Raw genomic sequence first — 21058 nt, 5'->3', positions numbered from 1 at the left:
TTCTATTAAAAAAAATCTTAATCCTTCCTGTACTTATTAGCTGCTGAATACTACAGAGGAAATTCTTTTCCATTTGAAACACAGTGCTCTCTGCTGACATCTCTGTCCATTTTAGGAACTGCCAGAGTAAAAGGAAATCCCCATAGCAAACATATGCTGTTCTGGACAGTTCCTAAAATGGACAGAGATGTCAGCAGAGAGCACTGTGTTTCAAAAATAAAATAATTTCCACTGTAGTATTCAGCAGCTAATAAGTACAGGAAGGATTAAGATGTTTTAATAGAAGTAATTTACAAATCTGTTTAACTTTCTGGCACCAGTTGATTAAAAAAAAAAAGTTTTTCACCGGAGTACCCCTTTAACCCCTTAAGGACTCAGCCCATTTTGGCCTTAAGGACTCAGACAATTTAATTTTTACGTTTTTATTTTTTCCTCCTCGCCTTCTAAAAATCATAACTCTTTTATATTTTCATCCACAGACTAGTATGAGGGCTTGTTTTTTGCGCGACCAGTTGTCCTTTGTAATTACATCACTCATTATATCATAAAATGTATGGCGCAATCAAAAAACACTATTTTTGTGGGGAAATTAAAACGAAAAACGCAATTTTGCTAATTTTGGAAGGTTTTGTTTTCACGCCGTACAATTTATGGTAAAAATGACATGTGTTCTTTATTCTGAGGGTCAATACGATTAAAATGATACCCATTATTATATACTTTTATATTATTGTTGCGCTTAAAAAAAATCACAAACTTTTTAACCAAATTAGTACGTTTATAATCCCTTTATTTTGATGACCTCTAACTTTTTTATTTTTCCGTATAAGTGGCGGTATGAGGGCTCATTTTTTGCGCCATGATCTGTAATTTTTTTTGATACCACATTTGCATATAAAAAACTTTTAATACATTTTTTATAATTTTTTTTTTAATAAAATGTTTTTAAAAAGTAGGAATTTTGGACTTTTTTTATTTTTTTTCGTTCACGCCGTTCACCGTACGGGATCATTAACATTTTATTTTAATAGTTCGGACATTTACGCACGCGGCGATACCAAATATGTCTATAAAAAATGTTTTTTACGCTTTTTGGGGGTAAAATAGGAAAAAATGGACGTTTTACTTTTTTATTGGGGGAGGGGATTTTTCACTTTTTTTTTACTTTTACTTTTACATTTTTTGACATTTTTTTTTTACACTTGAATAGTCCCCATAGGGGACTATTCATAGCAATACCATGATTGCTAATACTGATCTGTTCTATGTATAGGACATAGAACAGATCAGTATTATCGGTCATCTCCTGCTCTGGTCTGCTCGATCACAGACCAGAGCAGGAGACGCCGGGAGCCGCACGGAGGAAGGAGAGGGGACCTCCGTGCGGCGTTATGAATGATCGGATCCCCGCAGCAGCGCTGCGGGCGATCCGATCGTTCATTTAAATCGCGAACTGCCGCAGATGCTGGGATCTGTATTGATCCCGGCACCTGAGGGGTTAATGGCGGACGCCCGCGAGATCGCGGGCGTCGGCCATTGCCGGCGGGTCCCTGGCTGCGATCAGCAGCCGGGATCAGCCGCGCATGACACGGGCATCGCTCCGATGTCCGCAGTTATGCTTAGGACGTAAATGTACGTCCTGGTGCGTTAAGTACCACCTCACCAGGACGTACATTTACGTCCTGCGTCCTTAAGGGGTTAAGGAGAGCACTGGAAAAATGCAGAGTCTAAGATGTTTGTTCTGCAGATGAAGAGAGATGAAGTTTTGGCTGGAGAAGACATCATGGCGGTCTGAGTCAGACGGGGAAGAAAAGGAAAGAGGACGACACTGATCAGAAAAGATGTGACCTGTGATTTCCTTCATGTAGCTGTAAACACTTATATGGGGTATATATCCTGTGTACAGCTGGTATATAATCTCTATATGGGCCCGTATATATAATCTTTTTTGCGTGCGTAAGGTGGGGAGGGGGCCTCCATTTCTATTTTGCTTGGGGCCCCCAAATTTCTTCAAACGGCCCTGATGACACATGTAGCGCTCACCTTTTGCTCTCCAATAATTTCACCAGATGTATCTAAGATTCTAAAAGAGGCTTCATCATAAAAACATTTTATTCCATTCCTCTGCAGTCCAATTCTTGCAGTCAACTCCCTGTAGTTCCTGCAGAATGTCAGTCTGTCCTTACTCTTCTTGACACCAGGCCAGAGCCAGCTAACACCTGCCTGCTGCCATTCCTGAGAAAGTTCTAAACTGGTGTTGACACAGTCATTTTACTGAATCCTTTTTAGGAGATGTTCCTGGCATTTTCTGGTATCTAAACATCCTCCAAGAGCAACTTCCCCAACTATCCAGGAACAGTGGCGTTGCTAAGGTTGGTGTCACCCGGTGCGATATAAAATGGTGTCACCCCCATACCTACCCCCCCCCCCCCAGTAAGTTTTTAGCCTGTTGTGACAGGCGCCACTGATGTAGCGCATTGTGAAAAATTCCAGTATAATAATCAAATATACCAATTGCCAAAGAATGGGAAAGTGCTAAAAAAGGTTTCACCAATTAAAACTACAGCTCCCAGTATGACCTAAGCAGTGGTGAGGTTATGCTGGGAGCAGGCCCGATGCTGTCATAAGGCAAACCATGCTTTCGCTTGAGGGGGCATGGACTCGCAGCTGATGGGGGCGGAAAAATGAAGACTTTTTTTTATACTAAGACCCCCACCTGTGCGCCCCGCCGCCGCACAGCAGAGGTCACTGCTACCACTCCACCCTCTCTGGTTTTATTGCTGCGGCCCACCGAGATTCCCGAAATGGAACTTCGCTTGTGTAGGCAGAAATCCTTGCACCGGCCCTGGCTGGGAGTTGTAGTTAGAACTTACAAGTGACTACAGCTCTGATGGGACATAATGAGGAAAATACATAATAATATCAGTGATTACAGGTGACTTCTCTATAGTCTTTCCTTATGCACCCTCATCATACATAAGGAGGATCATCCTCCTGCCAGTGGCACCCCCATCATCCAGGATGGTGGGGGTGCTACTGGCAGAAGGATGATCCTCCCAATGGATTATGAGGGTGCTACGGCCAGGATGATGGGGGTGCTACATCTGCAGGAGCATCCTCCTGCCAGTAGCACCCCCATCATCCTGGAGGATGATCTGCTGATGGATGATGGGGGTGCAGCACCCCCATAATTCATCAGTAGCACCCTCATCATACATAAGGAGGATCATCCTCCTGCCAGAGGCACCCCCCCCCCCCCCATCATCATCCAGGAGGATGATCCTGCTGATGGATGATGGGGGTGCTACTCACAGGAGGATGATCCTGCTGATGGATAATGGGGGTGCAGCACCCCCATCATTCATCAGTAGCACCCCCATCATACATAAGGAGGATCATCCTCCTGGCAATGGCACCCCCCAGAGCCTCTCAGCACCCCCTTTCTCCCTGTTACATTAAAACATTAAATCAGTGTTTCCCAACCAGGGTGCTTCCAGCTGTTGCAAAACTACAACTCCCAGCATGCCCTGACAGCCAAAGACTGTCTGGGCATGCTGGGAGTAATAGTTTTGCAACAGCTGGAGGCACCCTGGTTGGGAAACACTGCATTAAATACACAGTTTTGTAGAGAGGTCTCACCAGCTCACCAGTCTCTTGTCTTCACTTTCTCCTCTCCCCGAGCGGCTCCAGGTCCAGGAATGTCCGGGGGTTGGGGAGGAATTTATCACCCATGAATCCTCAGAAGACGCGGAGCACATGAGGCAGGGACACGTCGGGGGAGGGAGCAGACGTGCGCACGGCACTTCTGTTCCCAGAGAGCATTGCACGTCTTAAAGAGGCAGCTTCCTGGGGCTGGGGGATGGGATTTAGTGTCGGGGGCTGAAACTGGAGTGTGACACCCTGCAGGTAATGAAAGAAGCCTCTTCTGTCTGGGGATGCTGCAAATACCGGCTGAGTTGAGTGACGGTGTGCAGATGTGGGGGGTGCTGCCGGCCGTGGTGTCACCCCTCCAGGCTGGTGTCACCCGGTGCGCTCCGCACCCCCCGCACCCGGGTCGCAACGCCACTGATAATCTGGTAATGAACAAGGTTATTTCCAGCATAATGGAGATCATGTCACAAGGCAAAAGTGATATCTAAATGACTTAGTGAACAAAACAGGAAAATGTTGGGTCCATGGCCAGGAAACTTCCAAAATCTATTGAGTACTTGTGGTCAATTCCCAAAAAGGGACAAAGAAAAACAGAAATTGTGATACACTCCAAGCGCTGGTTAGGCAAGAAGGGGTTGTCACCAGAAGCTGGTATCCAGCATGGCAGGGGGAATTCCAGAAGTCTTGAAAAAGAAGGGTCAAACTCAACACTGTAAATATTGAGTCTTTGCATAACTTGATATATTTAGGAATAAAAGTTTAAAAACGTATACAATGTTTATAGATGTGCTTAAGTATACCTCAAAAACATTTGACTAAAAGTTCTAAGAACACTAAACCAAATTTTGATTCAGTCTGGAAACCTATGAGTGCATTTATGATGGTTTTTATCCTGTTTTGTGCGTAAAATTGTCCCTTAATTTCACTTAGAGCTGTTTTACACACCACTCTATTTGTATGTTCTGTAGACGTTTTTTTGGGCAGTGATCACTTTTTCCATTTTCCAGAGAGCTTTTCAAAAATGAAAGAAGCGATCTGATTGGTTGCTATAAGCAACTGGTCAATCTTTCCTCTGCACAGGTTTTGATAAATCTCCCCCACTAACCAGTCTAACCACATGATAAAAAGTGTCTATACCACGCCATTTCCAGTCATCATTATCATTGATGCTTCTGCAAACAACTCATGAGTGAGTTTTTGATAACTTTGTCCCAGCCACATCCAATAGAGTGCAAGTAAAACAGGGTAAGAAAAACATAAACACCACATGCACCATGATAAATCCCCTTTAGTCTTTTTAGCCAGGAGTGTACAGCCCACTGTAGAGGACACACCACCCTTCCATGTGCATTTTGTATTTGCTTGAGTAAGAACGAGTAGTCCAGAATTCCCATAAATCTCATACACTTCGGCAGTCCTAAGGTGCCAGATGTACTGTATGTATGGTAATATTTTTTTTCTAAGAATCTTCGTATACAGATACATTTCCCATGTCCCAAGATACAATGGATTACAAAAAACTCACAATGATTTCATGTATGTATATAAGCTTCTGTGTCAATCAAAAAGTCAGCAATCTTTTCTACGTGTGATGCGAGACTATTGTGCAAGAATGAACCAATTCTCACCTTAAGGTAAATAGAACACTGACTACATGAAGTTACACCAGTTCCCATCTTTATATGGAAATGAGTAATTTACAGTCTTTAGCAATCAATGTGAGAGTAAAATACTATGTTACTTCAAGGGTGGAGCAAGGAAACAAAAAAGAAGCTGGGAGTGACTGCAGGCAGGTAAACCTCTGCACTTGTGTACTCAGGAGTCACTGCTGTGGTTGGAGCATTCACAAATTCTTCATGTTGTGACATGGAGCTCAGTGAAAAACCCCAAGACAGGACTATTGGTCTCACTAACTCTGCTTTTCAGGTACGTTATTATGGGTACTTTGTTAAATAATTCTGTATGCAGCCTATAGGGCCAGTATTCCTGTTGCTTTGTACCATTTGTATATTTACAATTGACTGTAGCTTTCCATAAGTATACAAGTGCACTAAGCACAGAGAAACAGGTGCAGTCAGCAACACAATAACAAATGTAGTGATACAATGGATCTGTACAAATTGCCAAAAGCTCCATGTTATGACTTGTTCATTTAGATACTTTTTGCCAAATAGCTGTGCTTACTGGAGAAGGAGCTGCCTTAAAGGGGTACTCCCGTGGAAAGCTTTTTTATTTTTATTAATTTTTTTTATCAACTGGTGCCATAAAGTTAAACAGATTTGTAAATTACTTCTATTAAAAAATCTTAAACCTTCCAGTACTTTTTAAGGGCTATATACTACAGAGGAAATTTTTGGTTTTTAGATTTCTCTGATGTCATGACCACAGTGCTCTCTGCTGACCTCTGCTGTCTATTTTAGGAACTGTCCAGAACAGGAGAAAACCCCCATAGCAAACATATGCTGCTCTGGACAGTTCCTAAAATGGACACCAGAGGTCAGCAGAGAGCTATGTGTTCCAAAAAGAAAATAATTTCCTCTGTAGTATTCAGCAGCTAATAAGTACTGGAAGGATTAAGATTTTTTAATAGAAGTAATTTACAAATCTGTTTAAAAAGAAAAAGTTTTCCATGGAAGTAACCCTTTAAAAGAGGTGTGCACTGTATATTTCATCATCCAGCTTGTAAAAAGGAAAAAAGTGAGCTAGAAATTTTAGCTGGAATAGATCACATCAGTCTTTACATGTGAATTAGAAAATGAATTGTGAAGAGAGGGGATTTTTTTTTTCTTTAACAAAAGAACTTTCATTTTAGCTCATTGACAATAAATATAGATTTCTCATTTAAAATAATATTTTTTTTGTTTATTATTTTTATAATTTTTTTTTTATTATTTTCAGTAAAAAAAAATTATGACAGATCAAATGTGCCGTGATATGACATTACTCTGCACGACCAATGTTTTCTCATGGAAAGGAAGACAAATTGATTTTGTCAAATAAAATCCCATTGAAAACGATTACATTTCTCATAGGAAGAACAAACTGCTAACTTTAAAAATAATAACTTTGTGGGACAGTACTTAGTAGAGGGAGTATAGAAGTTGTAGTTTAACCTGAGCATTGTTATATAACAGGACTCACATGTCATTTTGCCACATAAGGGTACGGCCATGTTCACATGGCAGAATTTTACAGAATGTCCACCTGGAAAATTTCCAGCAGGCAGAACACCGCTCTACAACCGCTCAGACGTGCACCATTTCCATAGACGGTGATCTGAGAAAAAATGTGCCCCTGTAGCCGAATTAGACCCAGACAGTGATTGGCTAAGACGCACGCATACCCTCAGCTACAGGCACACAGTTTTCTTCTTTGCAGCGGGACACAGTTATCAGCATCCTTGCTGCCCTCATCTCTCATGGGGATGGGGGCAAAGTTTGTCTACCACATCTACCACGCACCCTCGCCACACATCTACCATCCGCCCACTAGCTGTTGAAAGACTACAACCACCAGCCTGTTCTCACTGTAAGGGCATGCTGAGAGTTGTAGTCTTGCAACAGATAACGGGCAGATAGTAGATGTGCAGCACGGGCAGGTGGTAGATGTGCAGCACAGGCAGGTGGCAGATGTGCAGCACGGGCAGGTGGTAGATGTGCAGCACAGGCAGGTGGCAGATGTGCAGCAAGGGCAGGTGGCAGATGTTCAGCACAGGCAGGTGGCAGATGTGCAGCAAGGGCAGGTGGTAGATGTGCAGCACAGGCAGGTGGCAGATGTGCAGCAAGGGCAGGTGGCAGATGTGCAGCACAGGCAGGTGGTAGATGTGCAGCACAGGAAGGTGGCAGATGTGCAGCAAGGGCAGGTGGTAGATGTGCAGCACAGGCAGGTGGTAGATGTGCAGCACAGGCAGGTGGCAGATGTGCAGCAAGGTCAGGTGGCAGATGTGCAGCAAGGGCAGGTGGCAGATGTGCAGCACAGGCAGGTGGTAGATGTGCAGCAAGGTCAGGTGGCAGATGTGCAGCAAGGGCAGGTGGCAGATGTGCAGCACAGGCAGGTGGCAGATGTGCAGCACAGGCAGGTGGCAGATGTGCAGCACAGGCAGGTGGCAGATGTGCAGCACAGGCAGGTGGCAGATGTGCAGCACAGGCAGGTGGCAGATGTGCAGCACAGGCAGGTGGTAGATGTGCAGCACAGGCAGGTGGCAGATGTGCAGCAAGGGCAGGTGGTAGATGTGCAGGTGGCTGGAAGAAAGGCTGAAGAGTGCTCTTCTGGCTGTGCTCCACAGTCTGTTTAAAGGGGTACTCCGGTGGAAAAAAAAATGTTTTTTAAATCAACTGGTGCCAGAAAGTTTTGTAAATGACTTCTATTTAAAAATCTTAATCCTTCCAGTACTTATCAGCTGCTGTATGCTAAAGTTCTTTTCTTTTTTAATTTATTTTCTGTCTGACCATAGTGCTCTCTGCTGACACCTCTGCCCTTGTCAGGAACTGTAGTAGGAGAGGTTTGCTATGGAGATTTGCTCCTGCTCTGGACAGTTCCTGACTAGTGTTGCTCGCGAATATTCGCAGTTCCAATTTTAATCGCGAATATCGCATATTCGTGAATTTGTGAATATTGCGAATATAGCACTATATATTCCCAATTAAGAATATTTGCTTTTTTTCACAGTACACATCACAGTGATCATCCCTCTCATGTGCATATTCGCAAATATTGAGCCATCCCTTCTTTAATGTACAGGGAACTAATGGGCAGTGGTCTCCAACCTGCAGACCTCCAGATGTTGCAAAACTACAACTTCCAGCATGCCGTTGGCTGTCCGTGCATGCTGGGAGTTGTAGTTTTGCAACATTTTACAACATCTGGAGGTCTGTAGGTTGGAGACCACTGCACTAGTGCATTAACTTTTTTGCCCATTGAAACCAATGGGCCCATTGTGGTCTATGGGGATCTCACGGTATGGAAAACTGTAAGATAAGCAGATGGGAGACCGTGCGGTGGTTCAAGTCCTGGGGTGGGACGTAGTGTTACAGTGTTGTGGTTTAACTTTTTTTTACTCGTGATTGACAAATGTAGGTCAATTGGTAATTAAGAAAGCATTTGAACTGTGGGAATGAGGTCAATTGGCAATTAACTGAGTGTTTGAACAGTGGGAACTAGGTTAATGGGGTACCAAATATGGGTATTGGGGTCAATTGAAACTGGATGTAATGTGTAAGGCTGGGTATGAATGAATGAATGAATGAATGGGAGGTTAAGGAACATAATGGGATATTTATCAATACCTGTGCAGAGTAAAGGTTTCCCAGTTGCCCATAGCAGCCAATCAGATTGCTTCTTTCAAAATTGTTAAAAATGATAGAAGCAATCGGATTAGTTGCTATGGGCAACTGCACCACTCTTCCTCTACACTGGTTTTGATGAATCTCCCCCATAGAGGGATATTTATCAAAACCTGTCCAGAGGGAAAGTTTCTGAGTTGCCCATATCAACCAATCAGATTGCTTCCTTCATTTTTCAGAAGCCTTTTCAAAAATGAAAGAAGCAATCTGATTGGTTGCTATGGGCAACTCAGAAATAGGGGGAGATTTATCACAACCTGTGCAAAGGAAAATTTGTCCAGTTGCCCATAGCAACCAATCAGATCACTTCTTTCATTTTGCAGGGGCCTTGTGAAAAATTAAAGAAGCTATCTGATTGGTTGCTATGGGCAACTTAGCAGCTTTTCCTGGAAAAGCTGCTGAGTTGCCCATAGCAACCAATCAGATCGCTTCTTTCATTTTTCACAAGGCCTCTGCAAAATGAAAGAAGCATTCTGATTGGTTGCTATGGGCAACTCAGCAGCTTTTTCAGGAAAGTAAAGTTAAACCACAACGCTGTAACACTCCATCCCACCCTGGGACTCGAATCACCGCACGGTCTCCCATCCACTATACAGCCAAGACCCTCCTGCTTATCTTACAGTTTTACATTCTGTGAGATCCCCATAGCCCACAATGGGCTTATTGGTCTCAATGGGCAACAAATCACAGAGTTAATGAACTAGATCATTAGTACCCTATACCATTAAAGAAGGGAGGGCTCAATATTTGCAAAAATTTGCATATCTCCGTGCCAAATTGCAATGTGGAATCCAGCACAGAAATTCTGACACGTGAACATGGCCTCAGGGTTTCTTTGCAAAGGTATCAGGATGTTTGTCAGCAGAATAGTAGTCCTAGAGTTGGCCACTGTAAATGTTTAATGGGGTACTCTGGTGGAATATATATATATATATATATATATATATATATATATATATATATATATAGAGAAGCAGGTGGAGCAGCACTCTCAAGTTGAACTAGGTGCAGTGGGTGCAGGCTGTGGATGGGCCCTGGTCCTCGGGCCCCGATTAGATACAGCAACCAAGTAAACGCAGCAGCACTCCAGCGTAGTGAAGAATAGTGACTTTTATTTATCACCAAAATGCAATAGCTATTGCATTTTGGTGATAAATAAAAGTCACTATTCTTCACTACGCTGGAGTGCTGCTGCGTTTACTTGGTTGCTATATATATATATATATATATATATATATATATATATATATATATAACATTACCGTATTTATTGGGGTATACCAAGCACCGGCCTATAACACGCACCCTCATTTTACCAAGGATATTTGGGTAAAAAAAGTTTTTTACCCAAATATCCATAGTAAAATGAGGGTGCGTGTTTGTTGCGCGTGTATACCCCGATACACCCCCAGGAAAGGCAGGGGGAGAGAGGCCGTCGCTGCCCGCTTCTCTCCCCCTGCCTTTCCTGGGGTCTAGAGCCCTGCTGCCGGCCCTTCTCTCCCCCTGGCTATTGGTGCCGCTGCCCGTTCTGTCCCCCTGACTATCGGTGCCAGCGCCCCATTGCCGGCGCCGATAGCCAGGGGGAGAGAAGCGGCGCCGACAGCCAGGGGGAGAGAAGGGGCAGCGGCACCCATTGCCGGCGCCGCTGCCTCGTTGCCTCCCCCCATCCCCGGTGGCATAATTACCTGTTGCCGGGGCCGGGTCCGCGCTGCTTCAGGCCTCCAGCGTGCGTCCTCTGCGTCGTTGCTATGCGCTGCACGGCGCGGCGCATGACGGCACTGATAGTCAGGGGGACAGAACGGGCAGCGGTGCCGATAGCCAGGGGGAGAGAAGGGCCGGCAGCAGGGCTCTAGACCCCAGGAAAGGCAGGGGAAGAGAAGCGGGGAGCGACGGCCTCTCTCCCCCTGCCTTTGCTGGGGGTGTATCGGCGTATAACACGCACATAGACTTTAGGCTAAAAATTTTAGCCTAAAAAGTGCGTGTTATACGCCAATAAATACGCTAACTGGTGCCAGAAAGTTAAACAGATTTGTGAATTACTTCTATTTAAAAATCTTAATCCTTCCAGTACTTATCAGCTGCTGTATGTTCCAGAGGAAGTTCTTTTCTGTTTGAAATGTTTTTTTCTGTCTTACCACAGTGCTCTCTGCTGTCAACTCTGCCCATGTCAGGAACTGTCATAGACAGAGGTGTAAGCAGAGAGCACCGTGGTCAAACAGAAAAGCATCCAGTAGCTGATAAGTAGCATGCAGCAGCTGATCTTTGTCAAGCATGATAAGAAAGACTCACTGGGGTTGAAACAATGCACACACTCTGTATTGGAATGCTAATAAAGATGTAAAACTTTATTCCGTTTGGATGCTGTTGGACTTTCTATTCGGGCAGCATGGAATGGCGAGGCACATGCGCGACTCGCTGCTCCGTTTCTAAAACAATCTTGTAGCATCTTTGGAAATAAGAATATGCCAAACAAGAAACTCCAAACTATGCTGTTTGTAGTTAAAGATATTGTAATTAAAGGGGTACTCTGGAGGGAAAAAAAAAATCAAATCTATTGGTGCCAGAAAGTTATACAGATTTGTAAATAATTTCTATTTAAAAATCTTAATCCTTTCAGTACTTAGCAGCTGCTGTATACTCCAGAGGAAGTTTTTTTAGTCCTTTCCAGTTTGACCAAAGTGCTCTCTGCTGACACCTCTGTCCGTGTCAGGAACTGTCCATGAACCTCTTCTGCTCTAGACAGTTCCTGAAAGGGATTGAGATATCAGAAGAGAGCCCAGTGGTTATAGTGAAAAGGACTACACAACTTCCTTACAGCAGCTAATAAGTACTTGAAGGTTTAATATTTTTAAATAGAAGTGATTTACAAATCTGTTTAACTTTCTGGCACCAGTTGATTTGAGAATTTTATTTAATTTTTTTTAACCTCCGAGTACCCCTTTAATTCTGCACAGAAAAATCTGAGGCTAGGTTTAACTGCATTTGTGAAATGGTGGCCCAGATTTATCAATCTCTTTGAGAAAAAAATATGTCTGCTTTGCCCATTGTGTGGTGACCCAGTACAGAATCACATGTTCTTCCTGTGTGGCAGATGCTGCTTCATTGTCTGTCTTGGGCCCACATTCCTCAGAACTCTATAATAATGCAATGTTATGCAATGGCTAATTTATTGGTATTTTCTATGCACTTGTTACTTTAAGAAACCTGTTGTCATGAACCTTGTTATTAGGGAACCATGTGACTTATTTGCCCAATGGGAATGCTCTAAACATCTTCCATATATAGTGTAACCAGAGTTGAGTCTTATGCTGAGGTACAGATGAGAGAAGTGTGAAGTTTGTCTGTGAGGTGATTCTGAAGGAGGCCTGAGGCCTGGTCCAGCAACCACGCATCTACTACCAGTTAACCCCAGTACCAAGTCAAAGCCTTGCAGTAAGCACTAAAGTCTGGGGATCAATTCAAGTTAAGTTAGCCAAGCCCAAGTAATTAAAGTCTAGAGTGGGTTGCATACAAGTCAAGTCAGTCATATACAGCACAATCAACTATAAGTCCCAGCAAGCCGATAAACGTCCCAAAGTTCACCCTGCATCTCCTTCATGCTAATCTGAGCTGTAATGGATTGTACCATCCTTAGTAAAGCAAGCCAGTTACCCGTATCTTGTGTTGGAGTGATTATTTGCCACATGCCTGGCACAGGAAAAGCTGATCGACCTCGGGTGGTGTATAGGTCAACCATGCCCTGGCATCACGAAAAGGTTAATTACACACAAACTGAGTTGCTATGGGCAAAGCAGGCATATTTTTGTCTCAGACAGATTGATTAATGGGGACCAATAGGTTAAGCAGGCAAATGTATGCCATTGACATATATGACAGTGTACAGTAACCCCCCGACATGCGATGGCCCCGACATATGATCAAATCAACATACAATGGCCTCTCAGAGGCCATCGCATGTTGATGTCAGCATCGACATACGATGCTTTTATATGTCGCGGCCATCGCATTAACTGCTATCCGACAGCGCAAAATGCTTAAGCTGCTGTCAGATAGCAGTTTACGCATCCCAGACAGGTTCACTTACCTATCCCCGCTGCTCCGGGTCCACTTCGGGATCGTCCGGCGTTTTCTGCATCTTCCCCGGGGTCCAGGCCTCGCTTTCCGGCGTCGTTATTACGTCGCTGCACACGCCGTCCCGGCGCCGTAATGTAATAACGTCACCAGAAAGCGAGGCCCGGACACCGGAGAAGATGCGGAAAAATCCGGAGGATCCTGAAGACCCCGGAGCAGCGGGACAGCATCAGGAGCCCCTGGGACAGCATCGGGAGCGGAGAGGACGCGGTCCGGAGCGGCGGGGACAGGTGAGTACAGCTTCCTATACTTTACATTGCACGAATCCCTCAACATACGATGGATTCGACAAACGATGGGTCGTTTGAAACGAATTACCATCGTATGTTGAGGGACCACTGTATATAGAAAGCATTTACAGTACAAAGGGGAGCAGTTGACGATTGCAACCAATCAGATCACTGTTCCTATACAGAAGCTTTGATAAATCTCTCCCGTTTTGGTGGGACTAAAATATACATTGCTGCTTTCCTAGTACAGTAGATAACATTTCTAAACTTCAACTATGTTCATATTATAGAATGGGTATGTTGGTGTTTCTATACCAGCATACTCAACAGTACATCATCATGACAACAGGGGGCAGTATACTGTTATATGGCAAGTTTACAGCATTTGTGTGGGAAAAACACTTTACAAGGTAAAATAGCAGCAATAATTACAGCTAGTGGAAACTTATGGGATCAGCAAACTGTAGTGGAATACATCAGACTCCTCCTGGAATTAAGTAAAAGTAGGGCATTATTTTATAGGTGACATGACAGATCTGATGCATTTAGGTAAAATGATGCTGGTCAAGAAAAAAACAGATTTCCATATGGATGTGAGAGTAAGCTAGGATATGTAGTGCAGTGCGGTGCAAATATGCTGGGGTTTGTAGTACAGTTCTCTGAGGGTAAGCTGGGATTTGTAGTGTCTACTTCTGATTTTATTCTTCTTGTGCCTCAGTTGATAACTACAGTGTTGTCCATTACAGTGCAGGCATCTCAGATCACTCTGTAGTTCTGACCCTGGAAGTTGAAGAGATTGCCAGCTGCCGGCATTATGCTGTGGACAGAGATGCCCCCTTCCTGCGACTGCTGCGGCCCCGTAAAGGAGATCATGGGGGGTCCCAGCGGTCAGACCCCCCGCGATCTATAACTTATCCTCTATATGAAGGATAGTGGATAAGTTATTTTTCACTACAGTACTGTATTCTTTTAACATAAGAGGGTTAAGTAAGGCTACGCAGCCTGGGGAACTGCAATGTGTGGAGGTCAAATCAACTGTTGGGCTTGGTACCCTACCAACTGCAGCATCACAGCACTGCTGTGGGGATAATACCAACAGGGAAGGTGAGTGTGGGTGGGAGAGTAACTTCTATTCTATTTTAATTATGTGCAAAAAAAATGGTGAATCAATAACATTCATTTGATCAATTGCCAAGTTGTACTTACTTGTATTTAGAGCCCAGGTACCATATACCTCTTACTGGCATAGAAACAGAATTTTCAGGTACTACAAATCCAAGAAATGCTTTATAGCCTTTATTAATACTGAGATGCCTTCTCCAGATTCTCTTAAATGTATGGTATGTGGTAAATTCTAGACTTACGGTATGCTGACCCAGGGCATAAAAGCCTTGAACAATAAAATAATGGCACCAAAACTACAATAAAGACAAAATGACTATCCTTATTTGGATGTTTGGCTTTTCTTTAATGACTTTGCTATTTCCACAGATTGTCATTTAACATTTCCAGCTAACGTACCAAACCTAAGGGTAAGGAATAGTACATCGTAAACAAAAAAAAAGGATAGACGCTATTAGGATCTGCTGACTGACATGTAAGAAAAAGGCCTAACAGCAAACACAACAGTCATGTAGGGTTCATTTTGGAAATATGTTGCTTTTGATACCTAAAAAACATTATTTAGAAAAATGTAAACAAATATTTAGTAAATCCTAAATTATACTAAAACTAAAAAACAAAAAAGTGTGTCATGTAAAAGTAAACAGGTTAGGGCTTGTTCACATTGACGTCTGACTCCGTTAAGCCATGTCTGTTAGTAAAAGCTGTTCAAGCCTTTTGCAAACAGATGTAAAAGGACCCCATTGATGTCATTGGGATTGTTTTACAATGCTTTGTCATACGTTTCCACCAATTTGGTTTCCATTCTGTTCTTTTGCAGTCAAAAAAAATGAAAGACGTGGATAGGATAAATTTAACATTAAAGTATATAGGAAATGGATGAGCTTCTAATTTCATCCATTTGCATGCGTTTTTTACAATCCATTTTTGATCCCTTATTACTTCTGAGCATGCTCAGAAGAGATATGAGCAACCAGGAAGTAGCCAGATGGGGAAAAATAAAACAGACAATGGGTCTATTCACACGTACAATATCCTGGGTAGATTTGATGCGCCGGATTTGTAACTGCAGATTAGAAGCTGTGCTCAGTCATTCAGTTTACAGTGGTTCAAAAAAGTATTTAGTCAGCCACCAATTGTGCAAGTTCTCCCTCTTAAAAAGAAGATGAGAGGCCTGTAATTTTCATCATAGGTATACCTCAACTATGAGAGACCTAATGAGAAAAAAAAAGCCATAAAATCACATTGTCTGATTTTTAAAGAATTTATTTGCAAATTATGGCGGAAAATAAGTATCTGGTCACCTACAAACAAGCAAGATTTCTGGCACTCACAGACCTGTAACTTCTTCTTTAAGGCTGGAATTCCACTAGAAAAACGCTAATTCTGCCGCATGGCATATTTTTTTGGTCAAAAAACGCTGCGGCCAGATGTAAGCTGTAAATCAATGAGAAATCGCAAATTTCTAATTCCACTTGGCGTTTTTTTAATCCTTTTGGCGTTTTTTCACTTTTTTTGCGTTTTTTTTTCAGCTCCTTGCCGCTTTGAAAAAAACACTTTATGTCGCTCAAACCGGCATTTTTAGTCAAAATCGTTGTGTTTTGCTCCAAAAGAAGTCTATTGGAATGAGAAAACGGCAAGAAAAACGATATTTTGGTTTTAACTTTGGCGTTTTTGCAGGCGGTTTTTAATCTTTTTTGGACTTTAGCGATCCAAAAAAGTGATGGAGATACCTGTTTTGAATAAAATTTCGTAGGGTACCATCAAAAAAATAAAAGATACAGTAGTGAAGGAAAAAATTGTATCTAACGAAATTTATATATTTTATAAAAAAAATGTTATTACTTTTTAAACAGGGATCAATTTATGTGGGCGGGGAAATAAAAATGTAGCCGACAATTATAAAAATGTATTGTGTGTGTGTTTTTCACTTTTTTCTTTATTTTTTACATTTTTTTTAGTTAGTACTACTACTCCCAGCATGGAACACACTGTTCCATGATGGGAGTAGTACTACCTGTTCTAATAGACAGATCGCCCATTGCGATTCTCCTGTATAATATATAGATGTGGCGGCCGCTCTTCTATGGTCCCCTGCCCTGACGTTTATATTCTTATTAATATTTCCAGCCAATATGGTTCCAGCCAATCACAGCTCTAGGAATAATATGTGTATATATACGGCAGTGCAGGGGACCATAGGAGAGTGGCTGCTGCATCTATACATTATACAGGAGCATCACAGCGGGTGTCAGGAGCGTGTGAAAACCTTGTGAAGACTTACAGAAAACGTTTGACCTGTCATTACCAACAAAGGGTATATAACAAAGTATTGAGATTAACTTTTGTTATTGACCAAATACTTATTTTCCACCATAATTTGCAAAAAAATTCTTAAAAAATCAGACAATGTGATTTTATGGATTTTTTTTTCATTATGTCTCATAGTTGAGGTATACCTATGATGAAAATTACAGGCCTCTCTCATCTTTTTAAGTGGGAGAACTTGCACAATTGGTGGCTTACTTTTTTGCCCAACTGTTCACTGAAATCTGCAGCAGAAAATCCTGCGCATCAAATCTACACGTATGTAAAAGGATGCCACTTGTCCTTTATTTTTTTAACCCCTTAAGGACCCAGCCATTTTACACCTTAGGACCCGGCCATTTTTTGCACATCTGACCACTGTCACTTTAACCCCTTAAGGACGCAGGACATAAATGTACGTCCTGGTGAGGTGGTACTTAACGCACCAGGATGTACATTTACGTCCTAAGCATAACCGCGGGCATCGGAGCGATGCCCGTGTCATGCGCGGCTGATCCCGGCTGCTGATCGCAGCCAGGGACCCGCCGGCAATGGCCGACGCCCGCGATCTCGCGGGCGTCCGCCATTAACCCCTCAGGTGCCGGGATCAATAAAGATCCCGGCATCTGCGGCAGTTCGCGATTTAGCGCTGCTGCGGGGATCTGATCATTCATAACGCCGCACGGAGGTCCCCTCTCCTTCCTCCGTCCGGCTCCCGGCGTCTCCTGCTCTGGTCTGTGATCGAGCAGACCAGAGCAGAAGATGACCGATAATACTGATCTGTTCTATGTCCTATACATAGAACAGATCAGTATTAGCAATCATGGTATTGCTATGAATAGTCCCCTATGGGGACTATTCAAGTGTAAAAAAAAGTGTAATAAAATGTAAAAGTAAAAGTAAAAAAAAAGTGAAAAATCCCCTCCCCCAATAAAAAAGTTAAACGTCAGTTTTTTCCTATTTTACCCCCAAAAAGCGTAAAAAATTTTTTTTATAGACATATTTGGTATCGCCGCGTGCGTAAATGTCCGAACGATTAAAATAAAATGTTAATGATCCCGTACGGTGAACGGCGTGAACGGAAAAAAAAAAAAAAAGTCCAAAATTCCTACTTTTTTAATACATTTTATTAAAAAAAAATTATAAAAAATGTATGAAAAGTTTGTTATATGCAAATGTGGTATCAAAAAAAAGTACAGATCATGTCGCAAAAAATGAGCACCCATACCGCCACTTATACGGAAAAATAAAAAAGTTAGAGGTCATCAAAATAAAGGGATTATAAACGTACTAATTTGGTTAAAAAGTTTGTGATTTTTTTTAAGCGCAACAATAATATAAAAGTATATAATAATGGGTATCATTTTAATCGTATTGACCCTCAGAATAAAGAACACACGTCATTTTTACCATAAATTGTACGGCGTGAAAATGAAACCTTCCAAAATTAGCAAAATTGCGTTTTTCGTTTTAATTTCCCCACAAAAATCGTGTTTTTTGGTTGCGCCATACATTTTATGATATAATGAGTGATGTCATTACAAAGGACAACTGGTCGCGCAAAAAACAAGCCCTCAAACTAGTCTGTGGATGAAAATATAAAAGAGTTATGATTTTTGGAAGGCGAGGAGGAAAAAATGAAAACGTAAAAATTAAATTGTCTGAGTCCTTAAGGCCAAAATGGGCTGAGTCCTTAAGGGGTTAAACATTAACTCTGGAATACTTTTAGTTATCATTCTGATTCCGAGACAGTTTTTTCATGACATATTCTACTTTAACATAGTGGTAACATTTTGTGGTAACTTGCATCCTTTCTTGGTGGAAAATCCCAAAATGTGTTGAAAAATTTGAAAATTTTGCATTTTTCTAACTTTGAAGCTCTCTGCTTGTAAGGAAAATGAATATTCCAAATAATTTTTTTTATTCACATATACAATATGTCTACTTTATGTTTGCATCCTAAAATTGATGTGTTTTTACTTTTGGAAAACACCAGAGGGCTTCAAAGTTCAGCATCAATTTTCCAATTTTTCCCCCAAAAAATTAAAAATCACTATTTTTCAGGGACCAGTTCAGATTTGAAGTGGATTTGAAGGGTCTTCATCTTAGAAATACCCCACAAATGACCCCATTATCAAAACTGCACACCCCAAAGTATTCAAAATGACATTCAGTAAGCGTTTTAACCCTTTAATCCCTGTTTCACAGGAATAGCAGCAAAGTGAAGGAGAAAATTCACAATCTTCATTTTTTACACTCGCATGTTCTTGTAGACCCAATTTTTGAATTTTCACAAGGGGTAAAAGGAGAAAATTTATACCTATGTTTGTAGCCCAATTTCTCTCAAGTAAGCACATACCTCATATGTCTATATAAATTGTTCGGCAGGCGCAGTAGAGGGCTCAGAAGCGAAGGAGCGACAAGGGGATTTTGGAGAGTACATTTTTCTGAAATGGTTTTTGGGGGGCATGTTGCATTTATGAAGCCCCTATGGTGCCAGAACAGCAAAAAAAAACACATGGCATACCATTTTGGAAACTAGACCCCTTGAGGAACGTAACAAGGAATAAAGTGAGCCTTAATACCCCACAGGGGTTTCACGACTTTTGCATACGTAAAAAAAAAAATGTCACTACAAAGTGTGTTTCCCCCCCAATTTCACATTTTTGCAAGGGTTAATAGCAGAAAATACCCCCCAAAATTTGTAACCCCATCTATTCTGAGTATGGAGATACCCCATAAGTTGACCTGAAGTGCACCATGGGCGAACTACAATGCTCAGAAGAGAAGGAGTCATATTTTGCTTTTTGAGAGCAAATTTTGCTCGGGGGGCATTTCGCATTTAGGAAGCCCCTATGGTGCAAGGACAGCTAAATAACCCCCACATGGCATACCATTTTGGAAACTAGACCCCTTGAGGAACATAACAAGGGGTACAGTGAGCATTTACCCCCCCCCCCCCCCCACTGGTGTCTGTCAGATCTTTGGAACAGTGGGCTGTACAAAATGTTTAATTTGCACAGCCCACTGTTCCAAAGATCTGTCAGACACCGTTGGGGTGTAAATTCTCACTGCACCCCTCATTACATTCCGTGAGGGGTGCAGTTTCCGAAATGGGGTCACATGTGTTTTTTTTTTTTTTTTTTTGCGTTTGTCAAAACCGCTGTAACAATCAGCCACCCCTGTGCAAATCACCTCAAATGTACATGGTGCACTCTCCCTTCTGGGCCTTGTTGTGCGCCCCCAGAGTACTTTGCGCCCACATATGGGGTATCTCCGTAGTTGGGAGAAATTGCATTACAAATTTTAGGGGGCTTTTTTCCCTTTTACCTCTTGTCAAAATGAAAAGTATAGGACAACACCAGCATGTTAGTGTAAAAAATTTATTTTTTTACACTAACATGCTGGTGTAGACCCCAACTTCACTTTTTCATAAGGGGTGAAAGGAGAAAAAGCCCCCCAAAATTTGTTAGGCAATTTCTGCCGAGTACGGCGATACCCAATATGTGGCCCTAAACTGTTGCCTTGAAATACGACAGGGCTCCGAAGTGAGAGCGCCATGTGCATTTGAGGCCTGAATTAGGGACTTGCATAGGGGTGGACATAGGGGTATTCTACGCCAGTGATTCCCAAACAGGGTGTCTCCAGCTGTTACAAAACTCCCAGCACGCTTGGACAGTCAACGGCTGTCCGACAATACTGGGAGCTGCTGTTTTGCAACAGCTGGAGGCTCCATTTTGGAAACAGTGGCGTACCAGACGTTTTTCATTTTTATTGGGGAGGGGAGGGGGGCTGTGTAGGGGTATGTGTATATGTAGTGTTTTTTACTTTTTATTTTATTTTGTGATAGTGTAGTGTAGTGTTTTTAGGGTACAGTCACAAGGGCGGGGGATTACAGCGAGTTTCCCGCTGCGACTTTGAGCTGGAGCCTGATACTCACTGTAAGCCCCCTGCCCATGTGAATGTACCCTGTACATTCACAGGGGGGGGGGGGGAACCTCCAGCTGTTGCAAAACTACAACTCCCAGCATGCATGGACTATCTGTGCATGCTGGTAGTTATAGTTTTGCAACAGCTGGAGGCACACGGGTTGGGAACCACTGAGTTAGGAAACAGACAATGTTTCCCAACCAGTGTGCCTCCAGTTGTTGCAAAACCACAACTCCCAAACATTCTCAGGCATGCTGGAAGTAGTAGTTCGGCAACATCTTTAGAGCCAGATGTTGCCGAACTACAACTCCCAGCATGCTTGGAGTTGTAGGTTTGCAACATCTG

The 21058-nt window shown here is 42.5% G+C and overlaps 1 protein-coding gene across 3 annotated transcripts in view; it reads left to right on the top strand.

Moving 5' to 3' along the window:
* SLC28A3 (solute carrier family 28 member 3) overlaps positions 1-21058 on the top strand; it is a 142440-nt gene that overhangs the window by 29347 nt on the left and 92035 nt on the right. The window contains exon 1 of one of the 3 annotated variants that reach the window (XM_056524241.1): positions 5464-5577. The exons of 1 other annotated variant lie outside the window; for it this stretch is intronic. In XM_056524241.1, coding sequence (XP_056380216.1) covers positions 5518-5577 — 60 coding nt within the window. In that variant the 5' untranslated portion in view covers positions 5464-5517. Of the gene's footprint in view, positions 1-5463; positions 5578-21058 lie in introns of those variants that run through there. One more of the 3 variants, XM_056524222.1, reaches the window with a different exon arrangement.

The sequence above is a fragment of the Hyla sarda genome, chromosome 1, assembly GCF_029499605.1.
Source record: "Hyla sarda isolate aHylSar1 chromosome 1, aHylSar1.hap1, whole genome shotgun sequence".
Classification (NCBI taxonomy): domain Eukaryota; kingdom Metazoa; phylum Chordata; class Amphibia; order Anura; family Hylidae; genus Hyla; species Hyla sarda.
The sequence above is the reverse complement of the archived record's forward strand: the minus strand, read 5'-3'. Positions and strand labels throughout refer to the sequence as shown.